General features: G+C 37.2%; 1 protein-coding gene across 2 annotated transcripts; it reads right to left on the minus strand.

Moving 5' to 3' along the window:
- Positions 1–9,854: 9,854 nt before the first annotated feature.
- Positions 9,855–17,921, minus strand: LOC127264787 (uncharacterized). 2 transcript variants are annotated; one of them, XM_051294322.1, is made up of 11 exons: positions 17,741–17,921; positions 16,507–17,034; positions 15,741–15,918; positions 15,422–15,647; positions 14,897–15,036; positions 14,378–14,667; positions 14,070–14,282; positions 13,465–13,986; positions 11,913–12,617; positions 11,106–11,630; positions 9,855–10,522 (listed from the first exon to the last, which is right to left on the minus strand). In XM_051294322.1, the coding sequence occupies exons 2-11, from the start codon at positions 16,768–16,770 to the stop codon at positions 10,292–10,294; spliced, it is 3,294 nt and encodes a 1,097-aa protein (XP_051150279.1). In that variant the 5' UTR covers positions 16,771–17,034; positions 17,741–17,921; the 3' UTR covers positions 9,855–10,291. The 2 variants fall into 2 exon arrangements, with proteins under 2 accessions (XP_051150279.1, XP_051150278.1); XM_051294321.1 differs by having other exon boundaries at positions 15,422–15,650; positions 17,741–17,920.
- Positions 17,922–22,685: the final 4,764 nt, after the last annotated feature.

A 22,685-nucleotide genomic window follows, 5' to 3' on the forward strand; every position in this document is an offset into this window, starting at 1 on the left:
GACTTAGTAATATATTGTTCCTTCTTCTCACAAAACAAGGATCACCTTTTAATTTCCAAATTTGTAGGAGTCGAAACAAACTCCTTCTTTAAAAGAACACTGTTTCTCACATTTTAGGAAACACATTCGAAGGCATATTTTGAAAATCAAAACACTTGAAGTGTTAACAAACATGGCAAATGACCGACCTCATGTTCCATCAAGCAACTGGGAAGGTGTTCTTCAACCTTTCTTTGTAGGTAATCACCCTATTGGAGGCCATGCAGAAGACTTGTTACATGTACTCAAGCAACTAGACTTCAAATTCCGATTCTCCCAACGAGGTAGAAGAACCATTCATCGCGTCATCCGCCTAATGGAAAAAGTCATTGAAGGGTATGAACCTCTTCGTGACATCCTTAGCCGCATTCCTGATCTCCATCATCACATGGAAATGATTGAAAATCACGCAGCAACCATACTTCCAGATCTTGGTTGGGATAATATCTTTTCCAATCAACGAAAAGTCTTTTCAAGATTACGGACCATTGTTGACCGTGAACATCAAGCCATAACAGACATGCAAGCACGTACCCATCAAGATCTAGACGACATGCAAAACCAATGGGAAAGGTACCGACCAGATTTGGAAGATCTTATTGAAGAAGAACCAGAGCTAATATCCACTCACTGGGATGAAAAGTCTGATTCAGAGGCAGAAAATTTCTCACAAATACATGATGACTAACAGAAATGAACCTTTAAATAGGTTCGAACCCCATAAATGGGTTCTGAATAATATTTTGTTTCAGGCAGTTTTGTTATCTGAAAAGGCAGGATAATACCTCTTCAGATATTTAGCATTAATACAATCATGTACTCTCTTACCTTCATGATTTACAATAATGAAAGCACCATTCCCAATATCTTTTTGAATAATGTATGGTCCTTCCCAATTCGGTGACCATTTTCCCAATTGGTCCGTTTTCTTATATGTAGGAAGGATGGTCTTCCAGACTAAGTCTCCTTTTTGGAATGTCTTGTGAAGAACTTTCTTTCCGTAACTCCTTGCTCTGATTTCACTCTGTTTCACACTTCGACTTATCGCATGAAGTCGGTTAACATCCAAATCCTCCAACTGTTGCATCATAAGTTGCTGGTACTCTTTTGTAAAATCACCATCAGTAAACCCTGTTCGGCCAGATGATACTCGGATTTCGGCTGGTAAAACAGCATCTTGGCCAAACGTGAGTTGGTAAGGTGAGAACCATGTGGCCGTATTTCTGGTATTCCTATGTGCCCATAAAGCCTGAGACAATAACAAATGCCACTTTCTTGGGTTCCCTTCAACCATCTTCTTTATAATCCCAATAATAATCTTATTTGCTGCTTCCGCTTGTCCATTGGCTTGGGGATAATAAGGTGAAGAATGATGTAGTCGGACACCAAATTCTGCTAAGAAATTAGAAAACTTTTCCCCAGTGAAAACCAGGCCTTGGTCGGTCGTTATAGACTGAGGAATACCATATCTATAAATAATTTGATTCAAAACGAAGTCTATCACCTCCTTCTGATCCACATTCTTCAAAGCAACCGCTTCTACCCATTTGGTGAAGTAGTCAGTCGCGACCAATATGAAACAATGATGTTTCGATGAAGCAGGATGTATCTTACCAATAATATCCATAGCCCATGATTTAAAAGGCCATGGTTTTGCCAAGAATTGCAATTCGGTTACTGGCAAATGGTTTAAGTTTCCATGTCTCTGACATTCCTGGCAGCCTTTGGCAAATTGTATGCAATCTTCAAAAATCTTTGGCCAGAAAAAACCCAAACGATGAATGGCCCATCTCATATTCAGACCTACCCGATGAGCTCCACATATCCCACCATGTACTTCTGTCATTACCTCTAGAGCTTCTTTAGACCCCAAACATTTCAAAAGTAAACCTTCAAATGATCTCTTATACAAAATTCCATTTATCAATTGAAAACGCAAAGCCTTCAATCGCGTCGCAACTGAAACACTTGCACCTGGATTCTGTAAATACGTGATAAGCTCTGTTCTCCAATCGGGCACTGTTTCACTGGTATCTTTGTGTCCGACTGTAACTAAGCCGTCGGGATCCTGTCCGACAGTAACTAAGCCGTCGGGCTCCTGTCCGACAATAACTACGCAGTCGGGCTCCTGTCCGATAGTCTCCTGCCCGACCATAACTTCGCAGTCGGGCTCCTGTCCAATAACCTCTTGCCCGACCGTAACTTCGCAGTCAGGCTCCTGCCCGACAGCCTCTTGCCCGACCGTAACTTCGCAGTCAGGCTCCTGCCCGACAGCCTCTTGCCCAACCGTAACTTCACAGTCAGGCTCCTGCCCGACAGCCTCTTGCCCGACCGTAACTTCGCAGTCAGGCTCCTGTCCGACAGCCTCTTGCCCGACCATTCGGTCACATATTGGGTCTGTCTTTTCTTCTATGCCCGACTTGACCTCCGACCACATATCCTCCAGAAGTCCTTTACAGGCCCGTTGAGCCAATTCATCAGCACGTTGGTTTTCTTTCCTCGGAATGAACTCAATTATTACTTCTGAGATTTTTGTCAGTAACCGACCAACAATGTCCCTGTATCTGCGAAGATGAGGGTAATTGCAAACATATTGATTGTTTACCTGGTTGACTACTAATTGAGAATCCCCCCTTATGATTACAGACTGGACCTTCCTGGCTATTAAAGCCTCCAGACCCAAAATTAAAGCTTCATATTCTGCCGAATTATGGGTCATAGCTTCCAATCGTAGTTGCAAATTGATCTTTTGACCATTAGGTCCTTGCAAAAAGACCCCTGCCCCTGATTTGTTTCCAGAGGTAGAACCATCAAAGAACATCAACCACGTTCTGGTACTTATATAAGGCACACATCCGACCTGTAGATTATCCAGATATGATGAACAACTAAATGGTCGGATACTACCACAAAGAGAATACCCGACTTGTGAGAATTCTGCTAAGAAATCGGCTACTGCTTGTCCCTTGATTGCCCTCAGCGGGGAATGTTGAAGATCAAAAGGAGCCAATTTGATGGCCCACTTCATGAGTCTGCCCTTCATAGTAGGTCTCTGTAAAATCAATTTGATGAGATCCACCTTTGATATGACCTCAACTCTTCTGGGCAGCAAATAATGCTCGAGTTTAGTACAAGCGAAGACCAATGAATAACACATTTTTTCTGGCATAGTGTAATTCAGTTCTGGTCCTGTAAGGGTTTTGCTGAGATAGTAGATTGCCCTTTCCTTCCCGTCATCGCCATCCTGCGCCAACAAACAACTAACCACTTCATATGTATTTGCCAAATAAAGTTTGAGTGGCCGACCTTGTTTAGGAGGCATCAAGACTGGAGGGTGAACCAATGCCTGCTTGATAGCATCTAAAGCCGTCTGTTGATCGGGACCCCATTCAAAAGCATGTCTTCCAGCTTTCAACAATTTAGTAATGGGTCTGACCTTGCCAGCAGCATTAGAAATGAAACGCCTTAAATAATTCACCTTACCCAAAAGACTTTGGATTTCTTTAACCGTCTTGGGTGGCCGACTATCAAGAATGGCTTTAGCCTTATTGGCATCAATTTCAATTCCTCTCTCATGAACTAAAAATCCTAAAAAGCTCCCGGCTGATATTCCAAAAGCACATTTGGTTGGATTCATCTTCAACTTGTACTTCTTCATTCTTTCGAATGCCTCTTCAAGATTTCTCAGATGTTCGTCAAAACTGGCAGATTTAACAATAACATCATCAATATAAACTTCCATAGATCTGCCAATTAAATCATGAAAGATTGAATTCATGGCTCTTTGGTAAGTTGCCCCTGCATTCTTTAACCCGAATGGCATGACTGTCCATTCATAAATACCTAAAGCCCCTGGGCACCTGAATGCTGTCTTAGGAATGTCTTCTTCTGCCAGAAATATTTGGTTATAACCTGCATAACCATCCATCAGACTAAGGATTTTATGCCCAGCTGCCGCATCTATCAACATGTCGGCCATAGGCATCACATATTCGTCCTTAGGGGTAGCTAGATTCAAATCCCTGAAATCAATGCATATCCTTATCTTACCATTTTTCTTGACCACTGGTACAATATTAGCCAGCCACTCCGCATAACGGCAAGGCTGAATAAAACCCACTTTGAGAAGTTTTTGGATTTCTTCCTTGATTTGAGGCATTAGGTCCGGGCTCATTCGCCTTGGAGGTTGTTTGTAAGGCTTACAACCTTCTTTGATAGGCAATCGATGCTCTATTAGACTTCTTGTCAAACCAGGCATCTCCGAATAATCCCATGCTAAACAATCAATGTTGTTTCTAATAACTTCGAGCATCATTGTTTGTTGCTCTTTAGACAAATAACCACTTAACCTGATCACTTTTGGAACCAATTCGGTTCCTAAATTAAACTCCAGTAATGGATCTTGTGATGAAGCTGTTGGTTCTGTTTTTTCTAATAAATCGGGCCAACGAAATTGTTCATCTTCTTGGAGGTGAACATCAAGAATCTCTTTACTATTTTCTGCTTTATGTAATAATTGCTTTAAATAGAACTTATTAATAAGAGAACTACATACTTCTAAACTTGTATCTTCCATAACAAACAAATTATATGGGAATGGGTGTGGCTTTATCATGAGCCATACAATAAAGGTGTTCTTTTAATAGAACATCGAGTTCTGGCCAGTGACTTTATAACCCTTGTTTGGGTATTCCCTGGCCATATACAATTGAGACATCGGAGCCAAATGACTGGAATAAAACACTGACTCTTCAACTTGTTCTGATACCTCGAATGGGTTGTCATTTGCTTCCATTTTGAAGACCTGATTTCCTTCCCAGAACATTAACTGCTGGTGCAGTGTTGATGGTACACATTGAGAAGCATGAATCCAGTCTCTTCCCAGCAAGAGAGAATATGTAGTATCTGCGTCCACAATAAAGAAAACAGTAGAAATCTTCTTTGGTCCGACTTCAATTGTGGCAACCATCATGCCTTCAGGCTTGGTCGGCTGCCCTGTAAAACTTGTCATTTCGAATTCCACAGGAGACAGATCATGAATTCCTTTCCCTAGCTTCTTGAGAGTCTTCAATGGCATAACATTAAAGACTGCCCCATTATCCACAAAAACCTTTGTGATTGGTTTCCCACAAATGTGAGCATTAACATATAGAGGTTTCAAATGGGAGATCGCACCCTCTGGAATAGGAGGAAACACAATCGAAGGTGCCTCCGGCTGAGACTCAGAATCTGAAGTCTTTGCCCACTCTGTTTCCTCTAATTCATCATCTGCCAAGAATGCCCATAAAGGTTCGTCCATAGTATCATCTACCAGACTCGCCCACATCGGTTCATCTCTCATCTGATTAATCTCTGTCATTCGACAAGGAATTCGTGGTCCCAGGCGAGATTTAACAGATCTTGAACTTTCCTCTGTAGTTACAACTTCTTCCTTCGTCTTATTCCGAGATTGAACCGTCAAAGATTCTATACGGAATTCTTCAAGAGATGGATTGATGTTGATCCGTTCACAATGTTGGCATCTAAAACCTTTAATTATTTCATCTGCCATCCCTTTACCTTTCCCCAGTCCCGACGAACTTCCTTTGGCATAGTCGGCTGCGCCTAATCCGTCGTTGGGTTGCTTTCCTGAACAGACCCGACTGGACCGACTTGTTGGAGATTGCATGGCTGCTCCCTGCTCGTTGGTCGTTTGTTTTGGAAAGGCTCTAATGGACTGTTCTCCTGCCAAATGGTCGGCTGCTTTTTGTTCGTCAGTTCGTTGTTTTGCTGAAGGAACTCGTTTCCCATACTTTGCAGCATACCTGCGTTTGGCATTGCGAATCTGTGTACGATTCATACCTGGGAACCGAGGATATATATCAACTGGTAAAGGCTTTTTATTTCGAGCCCAATTGTTCCCGACTGATCCTGTTTTTCTGGTCGGGTGGTCACGCACTAAAACCTTTTCTTTCACTTCCACATTAAAAGAACCGTCTGGACGGTCCCATTTTTCAGCGACTGGCCTTTCAAGAACTTTGAGTCGTTCTTCCGGTCGGCCACTGTTTGGCCGACTTCCTTTTCTTGTTTCGGGGCTTGCCTGAGTTTGTTCCCCTTTTTGTCCATCATTGGCCGAACTTTTCCCTATTTCCGAACTTGGTTGGATGTCAACCATTGCAGTTGTTACTTTCGGAAACGGTTGCTGGTCTACACCTAGAGTGATGTATTTGAGCCGACCTGTCTTGATGGCCTTTTGAATTTCCTTCCTGAAATGAGTACACTGACTTGTATTGTGTGTGAAAGAATTATGCCACTTACAATATGGTCTCCCTTTGATTTCTTCTTTAGTGGCCAATCTTTGCCCCTTTGGAATACGGATCTGCCCATCAGTCAGTAGGATATCAAAGATTTCATCAGCTTTCGAACTATCAAACGTCGGTTGCTCCTTTCCTTCAGATCCTGGTACTGGCTTCAATTTAGGGCATACATAAGGTTTTCCAGAAAGGATTTCGGCTGCCATCTCTTCTGACTGATTAAAATCAAAGTCACATGTTTCTGTTCCCATACTCGCCATATGTTGGCCTCTATTACGCCTGTTATGCTGATCTTCCTCTCTGAACAAAGATTCTAGACGTCCTGCCTTGGATGCAAGACTTGCCAAATCCTCAACATCGAGGGCAGTGAGTGCCTTTCTTAAGTGAGTATGCATATTCCGGACCACTAAATTGGTCATCTCTTTCTCACTGATTACCGTAGGACATCGTCCCTTCATCAATCGCACCCTTTCTATAAACTGCGAAGCAGATTCTTCTGGATACTGTCTCAATTCTAGTAAATCAGTTAAAGAAACAACTGGTAAAGGATTGAAGAATCTAGCGTGAAATGCCATCTCCAGTCCTTCCCATGTCTGAATTTGTCCAGGAGGCAGACTTACAAACCACGAAAATGCCGTTCTAGTAAGAGATAAACCAAACAGCTGTAACTTATAAAAAGGGTTATTGCCAACTTCTCCTAATTGTGCTGTGAATCGACCAACATGTTCTATAGTGGAAGATCCGTCCTCCCCTGAGAATGCATGAAAGTCGGGTGGTCGAAAATTCCTTGGGAGAGGGTGTTCATTAATGATCCTTTCTGGGAAAGGTCTCTGATATGCAGGGCGGTTAGCCATCTGAGGAGTTAATCCATACTGATCCCTTAATATATGTGCAATCTCATCAGGATCTACATGAAAGCGTTGATGATCAGGAACATGGAACGGATCCTGCACAGGAATATGAATAGGATCATGTATATATCCTTCATGCCTGTCCTCCCTTGTATTGTTCGGCTGCGAATTGGTAACCCTTGGTCCCAATGGAACATTGTTGGGAAAAGTCAAAGGAGATTTTCCCCTATCCATTCGGTTGGGATTAGTGGCACTTGGGAATGTACTATCCACGAATGATGGCCCTGCGAAATTTGCCTGTGGTCTGGACGGGGACACTCCTGGTGGCGTTTGAGTGGGTTGAAGACTAACCCTTGACAGTGCTTGATCTATCATGTTCTGCATCAGACTCTGTTGCTCACGCAACATGTTCGTTTGTTGCTCACGCAACATATTCTGCATAACCAAAGTATGCTGGTTGTTCATTTGTTGAATATAAGACCACCAATCAGTTGGTGGTTGTGGGATTTCCCCGGCATTTGGCACAATAGGTGGTGGAACGGATTCTCCCACCGGTGCCGAAGATGATTGTGGTTGTGAACCTGCCATAACCCTTCCGATAATTCGGCCGGATCTAAGACGTATGAAATTATCGCCGGAATTGGAATGAGCAATTTTGTCTTGCTCCCACTGTGGTCGCCAATTTGTTGATGTAATTTTTCAACAAAAATAAAGTAAAATTCAAAGATATAGAAAATATCCTTAAACTTGATTAATTAGTGCCTGAGATTAGGAATCTCTAAACACTGTATGGTACAGAAAATAAACTGGAAAATAAAAGACTGAAATTTAAAGTGGTGATCCCCAAATCTGACTTTGCTTTGTTGAAGTTGATTGAAGATGCCTTGCCAAATGATGATTCAAACCTTTAAATATTCTCTGGGAAACCGTACTGAAAACCGTCACCCGAACGGTTACAACGTCTCCTTCCCAACCGTCTTCCAACCCTTCTCATGCTGACACGTGTCCTCAGCAGACCAAAATTATCCCTATATTTCACTCTTTGAGCCGACCACAGACCTTCCGCTCTTTTGGCCCGACTTCGTCCTTCGCCCGACCTGCTTCTTCGCCCGACCTCACTTGGGCCGACCTCCGCATCAGCCGCCCTCCGTCTTTGATCAAAGACCTCCGCGTCTGTCCGTACCTCTTCCTTGCCCGACCTTCCTCTTGACAGATCTTCGCGTCTGCCCGACTTCGCCTTCTATCCGACCTACGGTTTACCCGACCTGCGGACTTCCCATCCTGATGACTTTCCGTCTTGAGGACCTCCCGACCTGAAGACCTTCCGCCCTGAGGTCTTTCCGTCCTGAGGACTTACCGACTTGAGGTCCTTCCGTCCTGAGGACTTTCCGTCTTGAGGACCTCCCGACCTGAAGACCTTCCGACCTGAGGTCTTTCCGTCTTGAGGACCTACCGACTTGAAGACCTTCCGACCTGAAGTTTTTCCGTCCTGAGGACCTTCCGTCTTGAGGACCTCCCGACCTGAAGACCTTCCGACCTGAGGTCTTTCCGTCCTGAGGACTTACCGACTTGAGGTCCTTCCGTCCTGAGGACTTTCCGTCTTGAGGACCTCCCGACCTGAAGACCTTCCGACCTGAGGTCTTTCCGTCTTGAGGACCTACCAACCTGAAGACCTTCCGACCTGAGGACTTTCCGTCTTATATTTTCCTTAGAAATAAATCTATTTTCCTTGATTTCCTCACGATGTCCTTCAGCCAGTTCAATCAACTCTATTGCCAGACCCATTCTTCTTTTACCTTGGGCTTTTAACCTAATTCTAAATTTCGTACGTAACACAAAGTAATTTTTTTACTATTTTTATCCATCTCACTCAAATATACCCATTTCTTACCATTACACGTAACAATTACTTTATACAAGAAGTCAAAACACAAAAATATCAAAATTTGTTATACATTTCTACTGATCCATAAAATATTTTTATTTCTTAATCTACTACAAAATTCCAAAAATGTCCTTTAGAAAAAGACGAAGGGAATACATCGGATAAAATAAAATTGTCATTCAAATCTATATTCACTTTTCTTTTTGGATTTTTATAAAAAAATATATTCTCATTTCCTTTTTAAGTAAAAATCCATTATACTTTTGTACCTTTTTTTTTTACTATAAAAAAAATAACAATTATTATTCATTTTTATTAAAACTCGTGTCCGATCAAATAATTACATATTTACATGACGGCATGACGGAGGGAGTATTATTTAAAATTCAATTTCTTCCTTTGCGCAATATGTACAAAATGCTACACTAAGTACAAAAGATATACCACGCAATTTCTTTTCTCCATTCTCTGAAAAAAAAAAAAAAAAAAAAAAAAAAAAAAAAAATCTCTAAAAGTTCCTGCTGCTGTTTTCCTAGTTCGGTTGTGATGGGCTTTTTAAATCCCAATTCGAATTATTCAATTCGTTCTATACTTAGTAAGCAATTAATGGCAGATCGAATTTGTTTCAAAAAAATTTGCATGCAACACGAATTTAGAATTTGATTTTAATTCATAAATCGAATTTGTTATTTGATTGGATCTATTTTTCGGGTTTGTCCCATCTCGTTTTACACGAATATATTGCTAACATTTATCACATCACGGCCTAAACAGCAGCAATCATCATAACAACAAAGTGTTGGCTGTCTTTATTTCTACTAAAGTTAGCTGTTCATCATTGGCAATCACATTGGGATGCTTTATTATGGAATGGAATGCCCATGAGTTAAGACAATATATGTAAAATAGTGTCCGTCTGCGGGCATCTTTATTCTGTGTTTCAAAGAACAGGTCAGCAATCAGTGCATATATATATATATATACCTGTGAAGTCAATGGGGTGGTCATCTTCATGCTCCCTCCCTAGTCCCTAGTATGAATTTTGTGGGACACTGACTGGCAAAGACTAAGTTCCGATCTGACCCGACCCGACTCAACTGGAGCCTATCACCGCCTCAAAAGATACACAATGATAAACTGTACAGGTCAATTTACAGAGAGAGAGAATGCAGCTACGCTACCTAAACTTGAGACTGAGTTAAGAAAATGCTACCATTTCCTTCCTACGATTGGTTCTTTACAATTTTAACACTGCTGTAGAAGCGCTTGAGGTCTCTCATGGCCTTCTCCTCGATCTGGATAGAACGTAGTGATGACGGGGTCTCGATGTCTGGCTTGAACCAGCGATTCACGCTACTGGTTTCTGATGGGGATGGAGATGATCCCTGACCAGTCATCACAGCAAATCCAGTTGTTCTGTTCGTTGGGCTATGAGAGATGCCCTGATGCTTCCCCTGGAACAATCAAATTAAACAAAGAACGGCACATCGATCACTTTGTGATAAGAAAACAGAAATTGCAAATACAAATCATCAGAAAGACTGAAAGAAAAAGTTGTGATCTAGGATTCAGTCTAGAGTATTCATCAATACTGTGTAGATACAAAGACTAGACGGGACTGCAACTCAAGATTTTGTGAAGGGACTTCCCAAAAATCTAACACTAACTACAAGCAGTTACTGCAGAGCCATGAGGAAGGTCTAGTTAGTCAGCTTCCTCATATGTCTCGACACTTTTTGCATATGAATAAAGAAGGGATTGTCAAGAAAAATGGATATCAAATTTCAATTGAACCTGAACAAGCTCTAGCCTATTTAACCACGTATACGGACCACATTGTGCGAGCATCTACATGAAAATATAGCGAGGAGCAACAACTACTCAAAACAATCAAGGAAGCGGAGGTGATGTCATAAGATGTCCATCCAAAACCTTAAATATTCATAGAAGAACAAGAAAAACTAAGATGCAAAATTAACATAACCATAGGCTGATAATTATGTAGATTGATTCTTAAGACAGAAAAATGAAATGCACCTGTTGCAATTGGATGTCCCTAAGAGATGGACGGGTAAGGGAAGGGGGAGTGCCTGAGGCAGCCCAAGGAGGTGTGCTTTTATCTCCATCTGATGCCTGGGTCTTCCGACTAGTAAGTACAGGTATTGGGGAGGAATCCAAAAATGAACTCAATGGGATTTTCCCACAAGAAGATCCTTCAGAAAAACCTTCCATTTCTTTCTTTCTTGTAAGCTTATTCTCCTTTGTTTTGCTCTGCTCATCCTGAATGTGGCGAAGAGAAGTCAACTCTCGAGACATTGCAACTCCACCCCAGGCAGGTCCCTCATTTTTGGGCATTACAGGAGGTGGGGCAGCAATTTTGGGGATATCATCAAGTGCACCACTCAGAAACATAGAGAGTCCGCCTTTTCTATTCTTCTTCTTTGATAATGCTGGAAAAGAATTCTTACGTTCAGCTACATCTCCAGTTATTTTATTATTATGTACTGGAGACAGCTTGGCATCTTGTATTGCCACCGCACCTTCATGATCTACAACTTTCTCCTAGAGATTTCAAAATTATATCTATCAGGATGAAGGCTTGAAAAAATTGGTAACACCTCATAAAACCTTCACAGAGAAAGGCAGTTAATCTCAACAAGTAAATGATATACCAGGTGGCTACTTATTCAAATAAGTTATATAACCAGTAAATCCAGCACTTATGAAATACCAGTAAAAGAAATTATAGAAGTTGCCCATCACATATTAGATACAAATTTTTTTCATGTACATAAGTTATGTTTTACTTTTATCCAAGTTAAATGATGAATAGTTCATCCATACCTTATTGAGGTCTTTTGAAAATTCAGTATTGATGAAGCCCTGCACCTTATTGATATGATCAGGGACTTTGGCATCTGAGAAGCACTTTGAGACACTTGATTCAGCATCAATTACAACACCATGCGACTCCTCTTCCTCCTCCGCAGACTTCTGTTTGTTTTTTTTTCTTTGCTTTCTCGAACCTGCTTTCTTTCTACCTTTTTCATCCACAGATGAAGTTGCTTTGGTTGGCACACTTTCAACTGGTACACCAAGCTCAGCAAGAGATCTTTCCAGTGCAGGCCTTGTCTGCAATTTAGCAATCTGCTGATCATCAAGCACATGACCTTTTGAATGTTTTTCCTCGAGCAACTCAATCTGTTGCAGCTTTTTCCTGAAAGCCCTTATTTGCTTGTTAACGCCCTCCATTGCCATATCATTGGATTGCAAAAAGCCATCCAATCTTTGAGCTCCCACTTTCTGGAAGGTTGGCTGCTTTGTATCAACATCACGAATCCTATATAATTCACTCTCATCATCCTCTCCTTCACTATTGATAATAGGTGGAAAGGTAGCAGTGGGAGTAGGTAGTCTACGCCAACTCCATGATTCAGACGATTTCAGATCCAGTAATTTCTCAAGATTTGCCAGCAAATCCAGTGAAGTGCCAACAAAAGTATGTGCTGCCACAGTAAGAATATAATCCAGGTTTCGAATTGCAATCTCCTGCAGCAAGTATTGATATGTTCTAAGCATTAAATCTTGGAACAGCATTAACTTGTGAAAGAATAGTTTAAACAACATAAGTAAAAACGAGCACAAACATAAGTCGCAAGAAATATACATGTAAGTCCAATCCACACATACTTTCCTTTTACAAGCATGCAAAGAATCACATAGCATTTTTTATTATTTGAGCCTAGGAATACACTTCATATTTATCTTTATACATATTGGGAGATTCATGGATTACAGAAAAGCTAAAACAACAAACAGCTGCTAGCAGACATCAGCTAAACAAACAAGCTCTCAAGTAGAGGACACAGTTCCACATAATACAATAATTGAACATATATCACTGATATAACAACAATCTAAGTTTCACAAGTTAGAAATCAGATTATTAAAGGCAGGGTTGGGAGTAGCTACAAACAAATAATTGAAATATAGCAATGGGATAAAACAAGAGGGATATAAGGTACTAGTATCTCCTTGAGATAGAGAATATATCCAGTCTCCAAAAATACTGCTACTATTGAAACCCTCTGGCAAACTAAGTTTCAAGATCACTGTTTGAGGTGCCAAAGTTCCTATTAGGTTTCTCTGCTGTATTAGTGTTTTCCATTAACTCTGCTTATGAAAGGTAAGACTGGAGTACAAGGCATTAGAAATAAGCTAGCTGATTACAAAACACATTCAACAAAGGAAACCTCGAGGAAAGTATGAGCCAACAAAATAACCAGGCACTATTATGCACTATAAGTGGAAGTACTAACTGCTGCTCTTTACCAACAGATATGAACAGATGAAAAAGGAATACTGAGGAAAAGCAAGAGAGGGCATCGATACATACTTCACAATGTGTCTTGAGATCATCTGCTCCTAACGAGTCAGCAATTTCCAGCAGTTGTAAGACATTTCTTGGCTCCACCAAATGCTCTGCAGCCATTTTCTCACAAAGGCTTTTTAAGCTGGGAACACTTCTTTGGTCAGGGGAGTTTACAGAAACTTGCAATGCAGAGTTTCCATAATCATCCTTCTGTGTATTAGATAACTCATTCTCAGGCTCCATATCATCAAACATGAAGCTTTCATGCAATTCATCTAATTCATCCTGGATCATCTTATTCTGACAGCCGCCACCGATATTAGGAAGATAACCTGGATGATACAGTGAGCTAACAATCAGTAGATGTGTCTCTCCAACTGCCATTGAAGTAGCCTTCTTCACCCCTTGCAACCTAGTCAGAGAAGGTGGATTGCTCCTGCCCTTCTTACTGTCCCACATATATACATCACCGGCTGCAGTAACTGCACCAGTCCAATACTTCCCAGCAGATATGCTAACTATATTTCTACCACAAAGTGTATACAACTGCAAGAGAATAAGACATGCGACTTGTACATTAGAAATACACCAGATATAAAATGGGAAACTCCATGAAGTAAAGCAAAAACCTGATGACACTGAAGATCTGGCTCTGATGATACCCAATAAAATAATGCACCATCATCTGAAAGAGCTAGACTATGTGTCATCCCAGCAGCTACTGCCACCACATTAAGGCGTTCCTTTCGATGAAACTTCATCACGGTATTTCCAGTTTTCCTAATATTTCTAGAAATAACTACCCTCTTAGGAGTAACAAGTCTGTGACCCCAAGTGAACACCTGAAAACCAAAGAGATAGATATCATATCATTATAACCACAATTTCTAAATTTCCATACAACATTATAAGGAAAATAATGAATGTCTTTTCACACCTCTCCATCAGACCCTAAAACAACAGTGTGATACTTGGCAGCAGAAACTGCTGTAAAAGATTTTCCCTTGAGGTATTCCACCACCCGAGGAGTATAGTGTGAGGCTGAGTTAGAGGTTCCATAACCAAGTTGGCCCTCTCTATTGCAGCCCCAAGTATAGATTTCACCAGCCTCTGAAACTACAGCAGTGTGTTTATTTGCAGCAGCAACAGCAACAATTCTTGCCTTCAAGGAAGTAACTCTACGGGGAGTGGATTGAGTATCAACAGAAGTATAGCCAAGTTGCCCCTCTGCAGATTGTAGGAAGAACTAATTCAACTAAACAAGTTATGTGGACAATACCAGAAAATTGTTATTCTACCACAATCTATATCTTATAATGCCATAAGTAAAATTAAGTGAAAAAACCAACTAATTGATCACATTTTGCGCAATCCATGTCTCTCAACTTAAGGCCTCGTTTAATTTATAATAGCAGAGGATAGTAGAAAGACAAATTTCACACTCCATAGGGCTTACCTCTATTTGAACCCCATGTAAATACTTCACCACTCTCTGTCGTGACAACAGTGTGATGTTTAGCAGCAGCAACTGCCTTAACCTGACGCATACCTAAGCCTGAAATTACTTGGCGGGGAGTAATGACGGCAGCTTGACCACTGTAAAGACAAAAATATACACCAGCAAGCTTTCAGAGAAACAAGGTGATGGGAAGATAAGCATTTCAAGTCATCAGTTGAATCACTAATCTTGATCTTGACCACAGAATCAAGCTGACAAGGGGAATATAGATCTCATTAAGTACATAAATCCTCCACCAAGCAAAGACATCAATAGATATGGCTGTTCCCATGCTCTCCAACTGTAATGCTCATAATGACGACAATTTGTATAGATAGATAAAAGGAAAAGAACAAAACAAACAATTGAATATCAGAGTCTTCCCATGTTATTTGTGTAAAATCCAAGCCTACTTTTGGTTACAGACCAAGGGACTTTAAAGTTTACATTAGACTTGTGAAAACTAAATTGACTTGCACTCACCTGTGTATATCAAAGTCTGGATGCCCAAGTCGGCCACCCCTTCCAAACCCCCAAGTATAGACTTCCCCACTTGCACCAACTGCCACACTATGGAACTTGGCTGCAGAGACCAGTTTGATGAACGAACCATGAAGTGAATCAACTTTGCATGGTAATTTCTGTATGTGTGCATTTCCAGTTCCAAGTTGATAGTTAACACCACTACCCCAGCTAAAGACCTCTGTAGCTACTGATTAAAAGAATAAAAGATTGTTACATATCAACCCAAATGATGCCACAACAGACCAGGAACTTTACATTTCAGAGACTAGCACCATACTTGAATTATTCTCCTTCCCAATAGCTTGCAGTACTGGCCCTGAGAGGAGGTCAACTGGAGTCCGAGCTTTTGAATCCTCCAATGTTAATGATGCACCAAACTGGAGCAGGACACAGGCAACTGCCAGATGTCCAAAATGCAGTGCTCTATGAAGGCTACTCCATCCAGATTCCCCATCCTGAGAAAAGTCTACTATATTTAAAATATGCAAAGAAACCAATACTACATTAAAGAACCTGCAGAAGCAAACAAGTAATTACTGAATCTTAAAATCTTATATTGCCTCCCTTGCCACTACTATAGACACCTTTCACATGGAGAAGCCTTCTTTCCAAATGCATCTCATCTCATTGGAAAATGATCCAGATAAGTATGATAATACCCTTTCTTTATGAAAAGCATATAGTTCTGGTAGACGATGGAACTTTCAGTAATATTAAAGCAACATTTAATTCTTTTAAGGAAATTTTATTCTCCATAAAATGGACTTAGTTGTTGGCTCAGTGGAGAAATGATCAGTTGTAATTTCATTGAGTAGTCTCTGACCTACCTCTTTGAAATATGTGGTTCAAGTAGTTCACCTGATAAAAAAATCTGATATCTATAAGAATACACAAGTACAAAAACACAAAAACCATCATGTGATCACCAAGAACATGAAACAACTTTGAATAAAAAATACATATTAATAACTCAGCATTCATTGCAGTAATGACCTGTGTATGGACATATTAGAATACCAATAAGATCATAAGGCAAACTGTACCCTTGCATTGGGGTCTGCACCAGCTTCAAGAAGCCTTCTAACAATAGGCACATGATTCCTCCAAGTTGCAACATGCAAAGGAGCAGCACCAAATGGGTTTCTAGCATTAATATTTACCCCATTTCTTTTAAGCAAAGACAATGAACCATCAACATCAGAGACAGATCCCTCTCGCACAACCGACCAAAGATCCTTGCATTGTGTGTACTTACGTGGCGTTTGTATAGTCTGCTGCTGAAATGGAGGCACCACTAAATCCTCCATTGTGCTATATTAGCATATATTTCGATCTGCTACTTATCTCACACACCCCTTACTACACACACATGGTTCAAACTAATGTTAATAGCGGTCCTTGGGCCTTGCTAAGACAACTAATTCAGAACAGGATTCTCACACCAACAATAGTGTACAATAGCAGGATATCAAACACCGTCACTCTTCGTTTGCACCACAGACATGCATCATCCAAACTATAGTTTCTTCATAATAACACCATCCTCGCTAAATGTCTGGACAAACTAGAGACTGCAAAAGAAAAACTTTCTATTACCAACAGTTGTTTTTGTCTCAAGACACTGAATCTCAATCAGAGGAGAGTATAACACAACACTATTGAAATGCCAATGGAGAAATGTGACAGACAAGAAACATTGTCATAGATTTTCAGATAGAAAATCTCTCATAGATTAAACAACAACGAAGATTATTGGATCTATCAGAACCGCAATAAATATGTATACTTATATACAGCGGGCAGATGCGTGGATCGCCAAATTGCATCATCATTTTCTTAATCAAATCGATCCTCGAGATCTATATATTTACCTATCCACATCATCTTCAAACAGAAAACCCTAACGCGATTCACGTGAAATTAGAAAAAGAATTCTTGCAAAACCACAAATTCCGAAAACGCAATTAATCACGGAAAATAATTTAACCTCACAATCCACGCCTTCGTCAGTGCCAAAATGAAAATGATCTTAATTTTTTAGCACCCAAGTTAGCTAAAGTCCAATTCAATCAAGACATTTAAACAACGGAAACAGGCGGTCTAACCCACCCAACGCCAAAACACCCACCACAAATCGCACCACCATGGAAAAATCGATGTAACATTAAATCGTTGTGACCCAAGCAGAAAAAAACAAAACAAAGCAAAGCGAAAAAATATAAATAAATAAAAGGAGAGAGAAGAAAACCCCCAAATAATCAAATGCGCAAAAGTCACCTCGTATTCTCGTCAGAACACGATCATCGCTGAGAGGAATCAATGCACTAAGTCGCGGATTACAAGAAAGCTACAAAGCTCAGCATCATCGACTCTCTCCCCACATCACATACATACATTAGATGTACATGTAATATATGTAGAGCATGTGCGATTGGATTTGCAGCACATAGAGAAACCGGTCCGGTTCGGCAGGGAGAATATACTCCTAAAATCCAAGGTACAAACGAGAAGACGGGTTGAAGGGTAGTTTGGTAATATAAGTATTGTGATCTGACGAAAATACCCTTGGATATTACGCGCGGTTGGAAGCGGCCACGAATTACGATTCTTCGCTGGATGTCTGCCTTCCTCTTCTGGTTTAACTAGATGCTGACACGTGTACTACACGGCTCGATTTCTAATGCCTCTGGTTTTTCATAGGCGTTTTGTGGAATATGCCCAAATATTCTCTTCCCCACACTAAATAATGTTCCATCAGTCTCATATACAATCGTATACCACGTCTGCTCCACGGTAAATACTGTATTTTAGAAGGAATGTAATTAGTAGATAATTAAAAATATATTAGTGAAAATAATTATTCTATAATATAAATAATTATAAATTAAGATTAAAATAATTAATTAATTTAATTAAAATTAAAAAATTTAAAATGAAATTAAAGTGTGTAATCATTTTTTAAAAAAAAGAAAGTGACATGATATGTGGGACGGACAGAAACAGCAACGTGGACATGGTATGTGAGACGGAGGGAGTAAATTATTTTGATATGATTATATGCTAATATTGTGCCGATTTATATTTTGGTTTATTGTTTCTTTCGATATTTTGTTAAAACATCATATTTAATTATTACTTTTTATTTAAAATTTTATAATAATTAATTTTATATAAAGGTAGGTTATTAATTTTTATAAATATATTTAATAATATTGTTTATTTTTATAATTAAACTTTTATTAATATCCCAGTAATTTTAATTTTAATATTTTATATTGTAATTATATCTTATATTTTTTTCGTCTTATTTTTTTGCGATTCTAACATTTTCTTTTAATTTTATACATAAAATAATTGTATATATAATATTTTAAAATTAATTTTATATTTATAATTTAAATAAATATTAATAATATTTTAGATAGAATAGATGAAAATAGTAAATTTAGTATTGGAATGAAAAGCATATTAATATATTATATTATATTATATTATATCATATAGTCTATATATACAAGGACGGTGTGAGTTTTGATAATTTATATTTTTTTTCTCAAATTTTTGTTTAATAAAAATGTTTTTTTCTTTTAATTATGGATAGATTTTGCTAATTATAGTTTTATACATTTGGATAAAATCAAATAAAATTAGTTTAATCTACATCATAAAAGTTATATAGGATTTATTTTTTTCATTATTTTATATTTTCATACATAAATAACTTATATATTTATATATATATCAAGATTAAATTTCTTTTTAATATGTCTATGTGAAATGTAGGTAAAGAATTGTCTCATTTTTTTCTTATTATTCTAGTCTTTCCGCCTAATACATAAAAATTATTTCATTTAATTATATATATATATATATTCAATTATAGTTTTATTTAATGACAAATAAAATAAAATAAAAATCCAAAGTGATATAAAAATTCATAATTTTTGATAGATGATTAATATTCTCTCTATCCATTAATATTTAATTATTATTCTTCATTCAATATTTTTTATTATAAATATCACAATTACTTTGGTACATTCTTTCTTCATTCTCTTTAATTTCTAAATTTTTAAAAATACATCATACTATTTTTTTTTATTTTTTCTATTTTTTCAATATATATATTTTTTTAATTCACATACCGCGCCCAAATGGGCTAAATTTCTTAGAACGGAAGAAGTACAAATTTTATCAATATGGTTCCTAAAAGAATATTAATAAACTAAAATATTGATATTCAAATATGTACGGATGAGTTTGGATTCAATAATATATATAATCAAGTATAGTGTTGAATACTCTCTCAATTCCACATAATTTGTCTCTATTTTATATTTTCTTCCGTCCCACATAACTTGTTAATTATTTTTACTAATATACTTCTTAATTACTTACTAATTATGCTTTACCTAAATTTCCGTGTCTACAATAATACACTCATATTACATGGGACAGAGGAAGTATTATGGATAAATATAAAATATTTATGAAAATTATGTGGGCAACAAATTAAATTTTTTCAAAGTAGAAATTATTAATAAATAGTATGCATTAATTTACAAATAACTAACTTAATTGGTTAACTAAATTTAGATGGTAAAACACTTCAAATATAATTATTTTAAAAATATTTTAAGTAAAAATACAATTAATTTATGTATCTATTTGTAAAGTGAAATTCTTTATTTATTTTTTAAAACAATATTGATCGACTATATGAATTAATGGTTTAATATTATATACTCCATATATATCGGCCAATCGATTATTTTTAATTTGTACTTAGACGCAGGAATGGAAAAAAAAGAACCTAAGAAAAAAAATAAAAGACGATACCAAATATTAAATGTGTATATATTTTTGTAATTAAATTAATTTTTTTAGTATATTGTATTTGAAAGCTCTCATTAAATATTGTGCACATGCATATGCTGACGTCTCATCTAAAAAAACCCGAACTCGAGATTTCGTATAGGCTCTAATACCATGTCGAATGCAAAATAATCGTCTCACCTAAAAGCTCGAATTTTTAGAGAAACGCAGCCATTAATCATATCATTCACACACCATACATATCTGTGATAGACACCATCTCTATTATATCTATACACGAGAATAATATAAGATAGAAATTAGATAACAATATTGATATAAATTTGAGTTATGTATAGAAACGATAGTTCCGTCTATCACAAAACCAACGTGAACAGTTTTTTCGTTAAGCATCTAAATATGAAGTACTTACGGTCGACATCCAAATAACTTATTAGTTTCCCCTAATGAAATTCCTTGAGGTGTCGCCACTAGGCCGAAATATATTGTCGTTATTAAAATCGATAACCATCCTGGGGATTCATGGGACTTGTATGTACTTAGTTTTCTTTGACTTGGGCTTCACCGAGGGCTCTGGAATTAAATTCTTTGTTTTGGCCATTGACGGCGGCAGTGGCTCTGTGGTCGACAACGGGATTGGAACGACTGCAGCGGAGTGGCTAAGAATCGCGAAGGAAGGTTTCCGGTATGACGGGATTAGAGCTCGGGTTATTTTGGTGAACAACGGGAGGCGAACAATGACGGCAGTGTGTGGTCGACGGCGGGAGGGGAAAACGGCGGCGGCATGGCTGGAAGATTAGCAATTGGGTGATTTTGCATAGGGGTTAGAGCTGGATGAATTTTGGGGGAGTGGGGAGTTATTTCCTCTAGTAAATAGTTTCATATTGTTCATTATGGAAAAAAAATTTATTTAAGGAATATTCTAAAATTAATACATAAATTATCAATGTGCGATTATGATGTTGATTTCTAAAAATTATTCTGTTGATTGAGGTTAAATTTGATTCGTGAGTAGGTTTGAAATTTTTAAAAATGCAGAAGTCAAATTTATTCAATATAATGAATATTTCACTTGTTGAAATTATTGTATCATATTGCGAATTGGTGAATATCAAAATAAGATAGTACATATTACATCTATTTTACATTTAATATCATGCTAGTGATACTATGACAATATGTGTGAAATGTACGTACATCATTATGTTTTTTCGAATATCTTTTATTTGAAAAAAAAATTTAATTGTATACGTTAGGTTAATATTTCCAATTATAACTAGTTAACATATTTAATTTTTTCTTAATTAATTAATATTTAATTACATTTTTCCAAAATTCCTAAGTTATCCCAATCAATAACAATTATTGTATCAAGATGAATTTTGATTGGATGAACATGATGGGTTCAGAATAGTCCTAAGTCATATATAAGATCAGGAGGATATATAAAATATTATTTAATTTAGTCAAATATTCATTGCATTAGACTAGGGTGTATTTTTTTTAAAATGATTTGAATATTTTTTTTAATGTAAAGTATAAGAAATTATATAGAAAAATATAAAAATAATGAATTTATTTAATATATTAATTTTTTACTAAAAGAATTTATTCCAACTTTTTATTAATTTGTCCACTTTTTTTTTATCTCGGTTCATCCCATATAATTTGTTTTTTTTATATAAAAATTTAATTATAGTGTTTAATCATATTTGAAATTCAAAATTTATAATATTTTTATTTTAAGTAAACTATTTAGTCATTTAATTTATAATTATTTTTATTAAATTATAATTATTTTTACTAATACAATTCTTAAAAACTTACTAATACACAGTACCTAAAACTTCGTGTCTAACTAAGGTGAATAAATTAACTGCGACTATGGAGTAAGATATAATGTAATCTATCGGAATCATACCCAATTTGGATGATACCATGGATTTTTTTTAATTTATTTTTTTTTAAAAAAAAATCAGATTTTAATAATATTTTATAAAAATTAATTTATTTCTATTTAAAACCGTATCGTAGTAAATAATACTATCGATACCAAACTACAATTTGTTTGGTTATAATTTAAAATCAATTTAAAATAAAGTGTTAGATTTGAATTTTTGTTTAAATAGTATTTTGATATATGTGAAAAAAATATAATATATTTTTATTAAAAATAATACATAGTGAATAGTGTTGATTTTAATTTGAAATTACAAAAGAACAAACCTATAAATACTCTACTTAACATCAACCTTAATTTGTAGTCTATTAGGTGTTAAACAGAAAATTTATCCAAAACACTCTAAAAAGTAGCTACAACAAATTCCCGCATCATAAAAAAAAATAAAAAAATAAAAAAATGAAACACATAAAATTCAACTCAATT

The sequence above is a fragment of the Andrographis paniculata genome, unplaced genomic scaffold, assembly GCF_009805555.1.
Source record: "Andrographis paniculata isolate CXL003 unplaced genomic scaffold, ASM980555v1 Contig71END, whole genome shotgun sequence".
Taxonomy (NCBI): domain Eukaryota; kingdom Viridiplantae; phylum Streptophyta; class Magnoliopsida; order Lamiales; family Acanthaceae; genus Andrographis; species Andrographis paniculata.

What these genes read in the sequence shown, in the direction of transcription:
- LOC127264787 (XM_051294321.1), bottom strand. Translation starts at nt 16,770, where the DNA reads ATGGAGGATTTAGTGGTGCCTCCATTTCAGCAGCAGACTATACAAACG. An exon ending in TGGGAAGGAGAATAATTCAA is followed by an intron (nt 15,651 to 15,740) that starts GTATGGTGCTAG and finishes TCTTTTAATCAG; the next exon opens with TAGCTACAGAGGTCTTTAGC. An exon ending in GGGACATCCAATTGCAACAG is followed by an intron (nt 10,523 to 11,105) that starts GTGCATTTCATT and finishes TGATTGTTCCAG; the next exon opens with GGGAAGCATCAGGGCATCTC.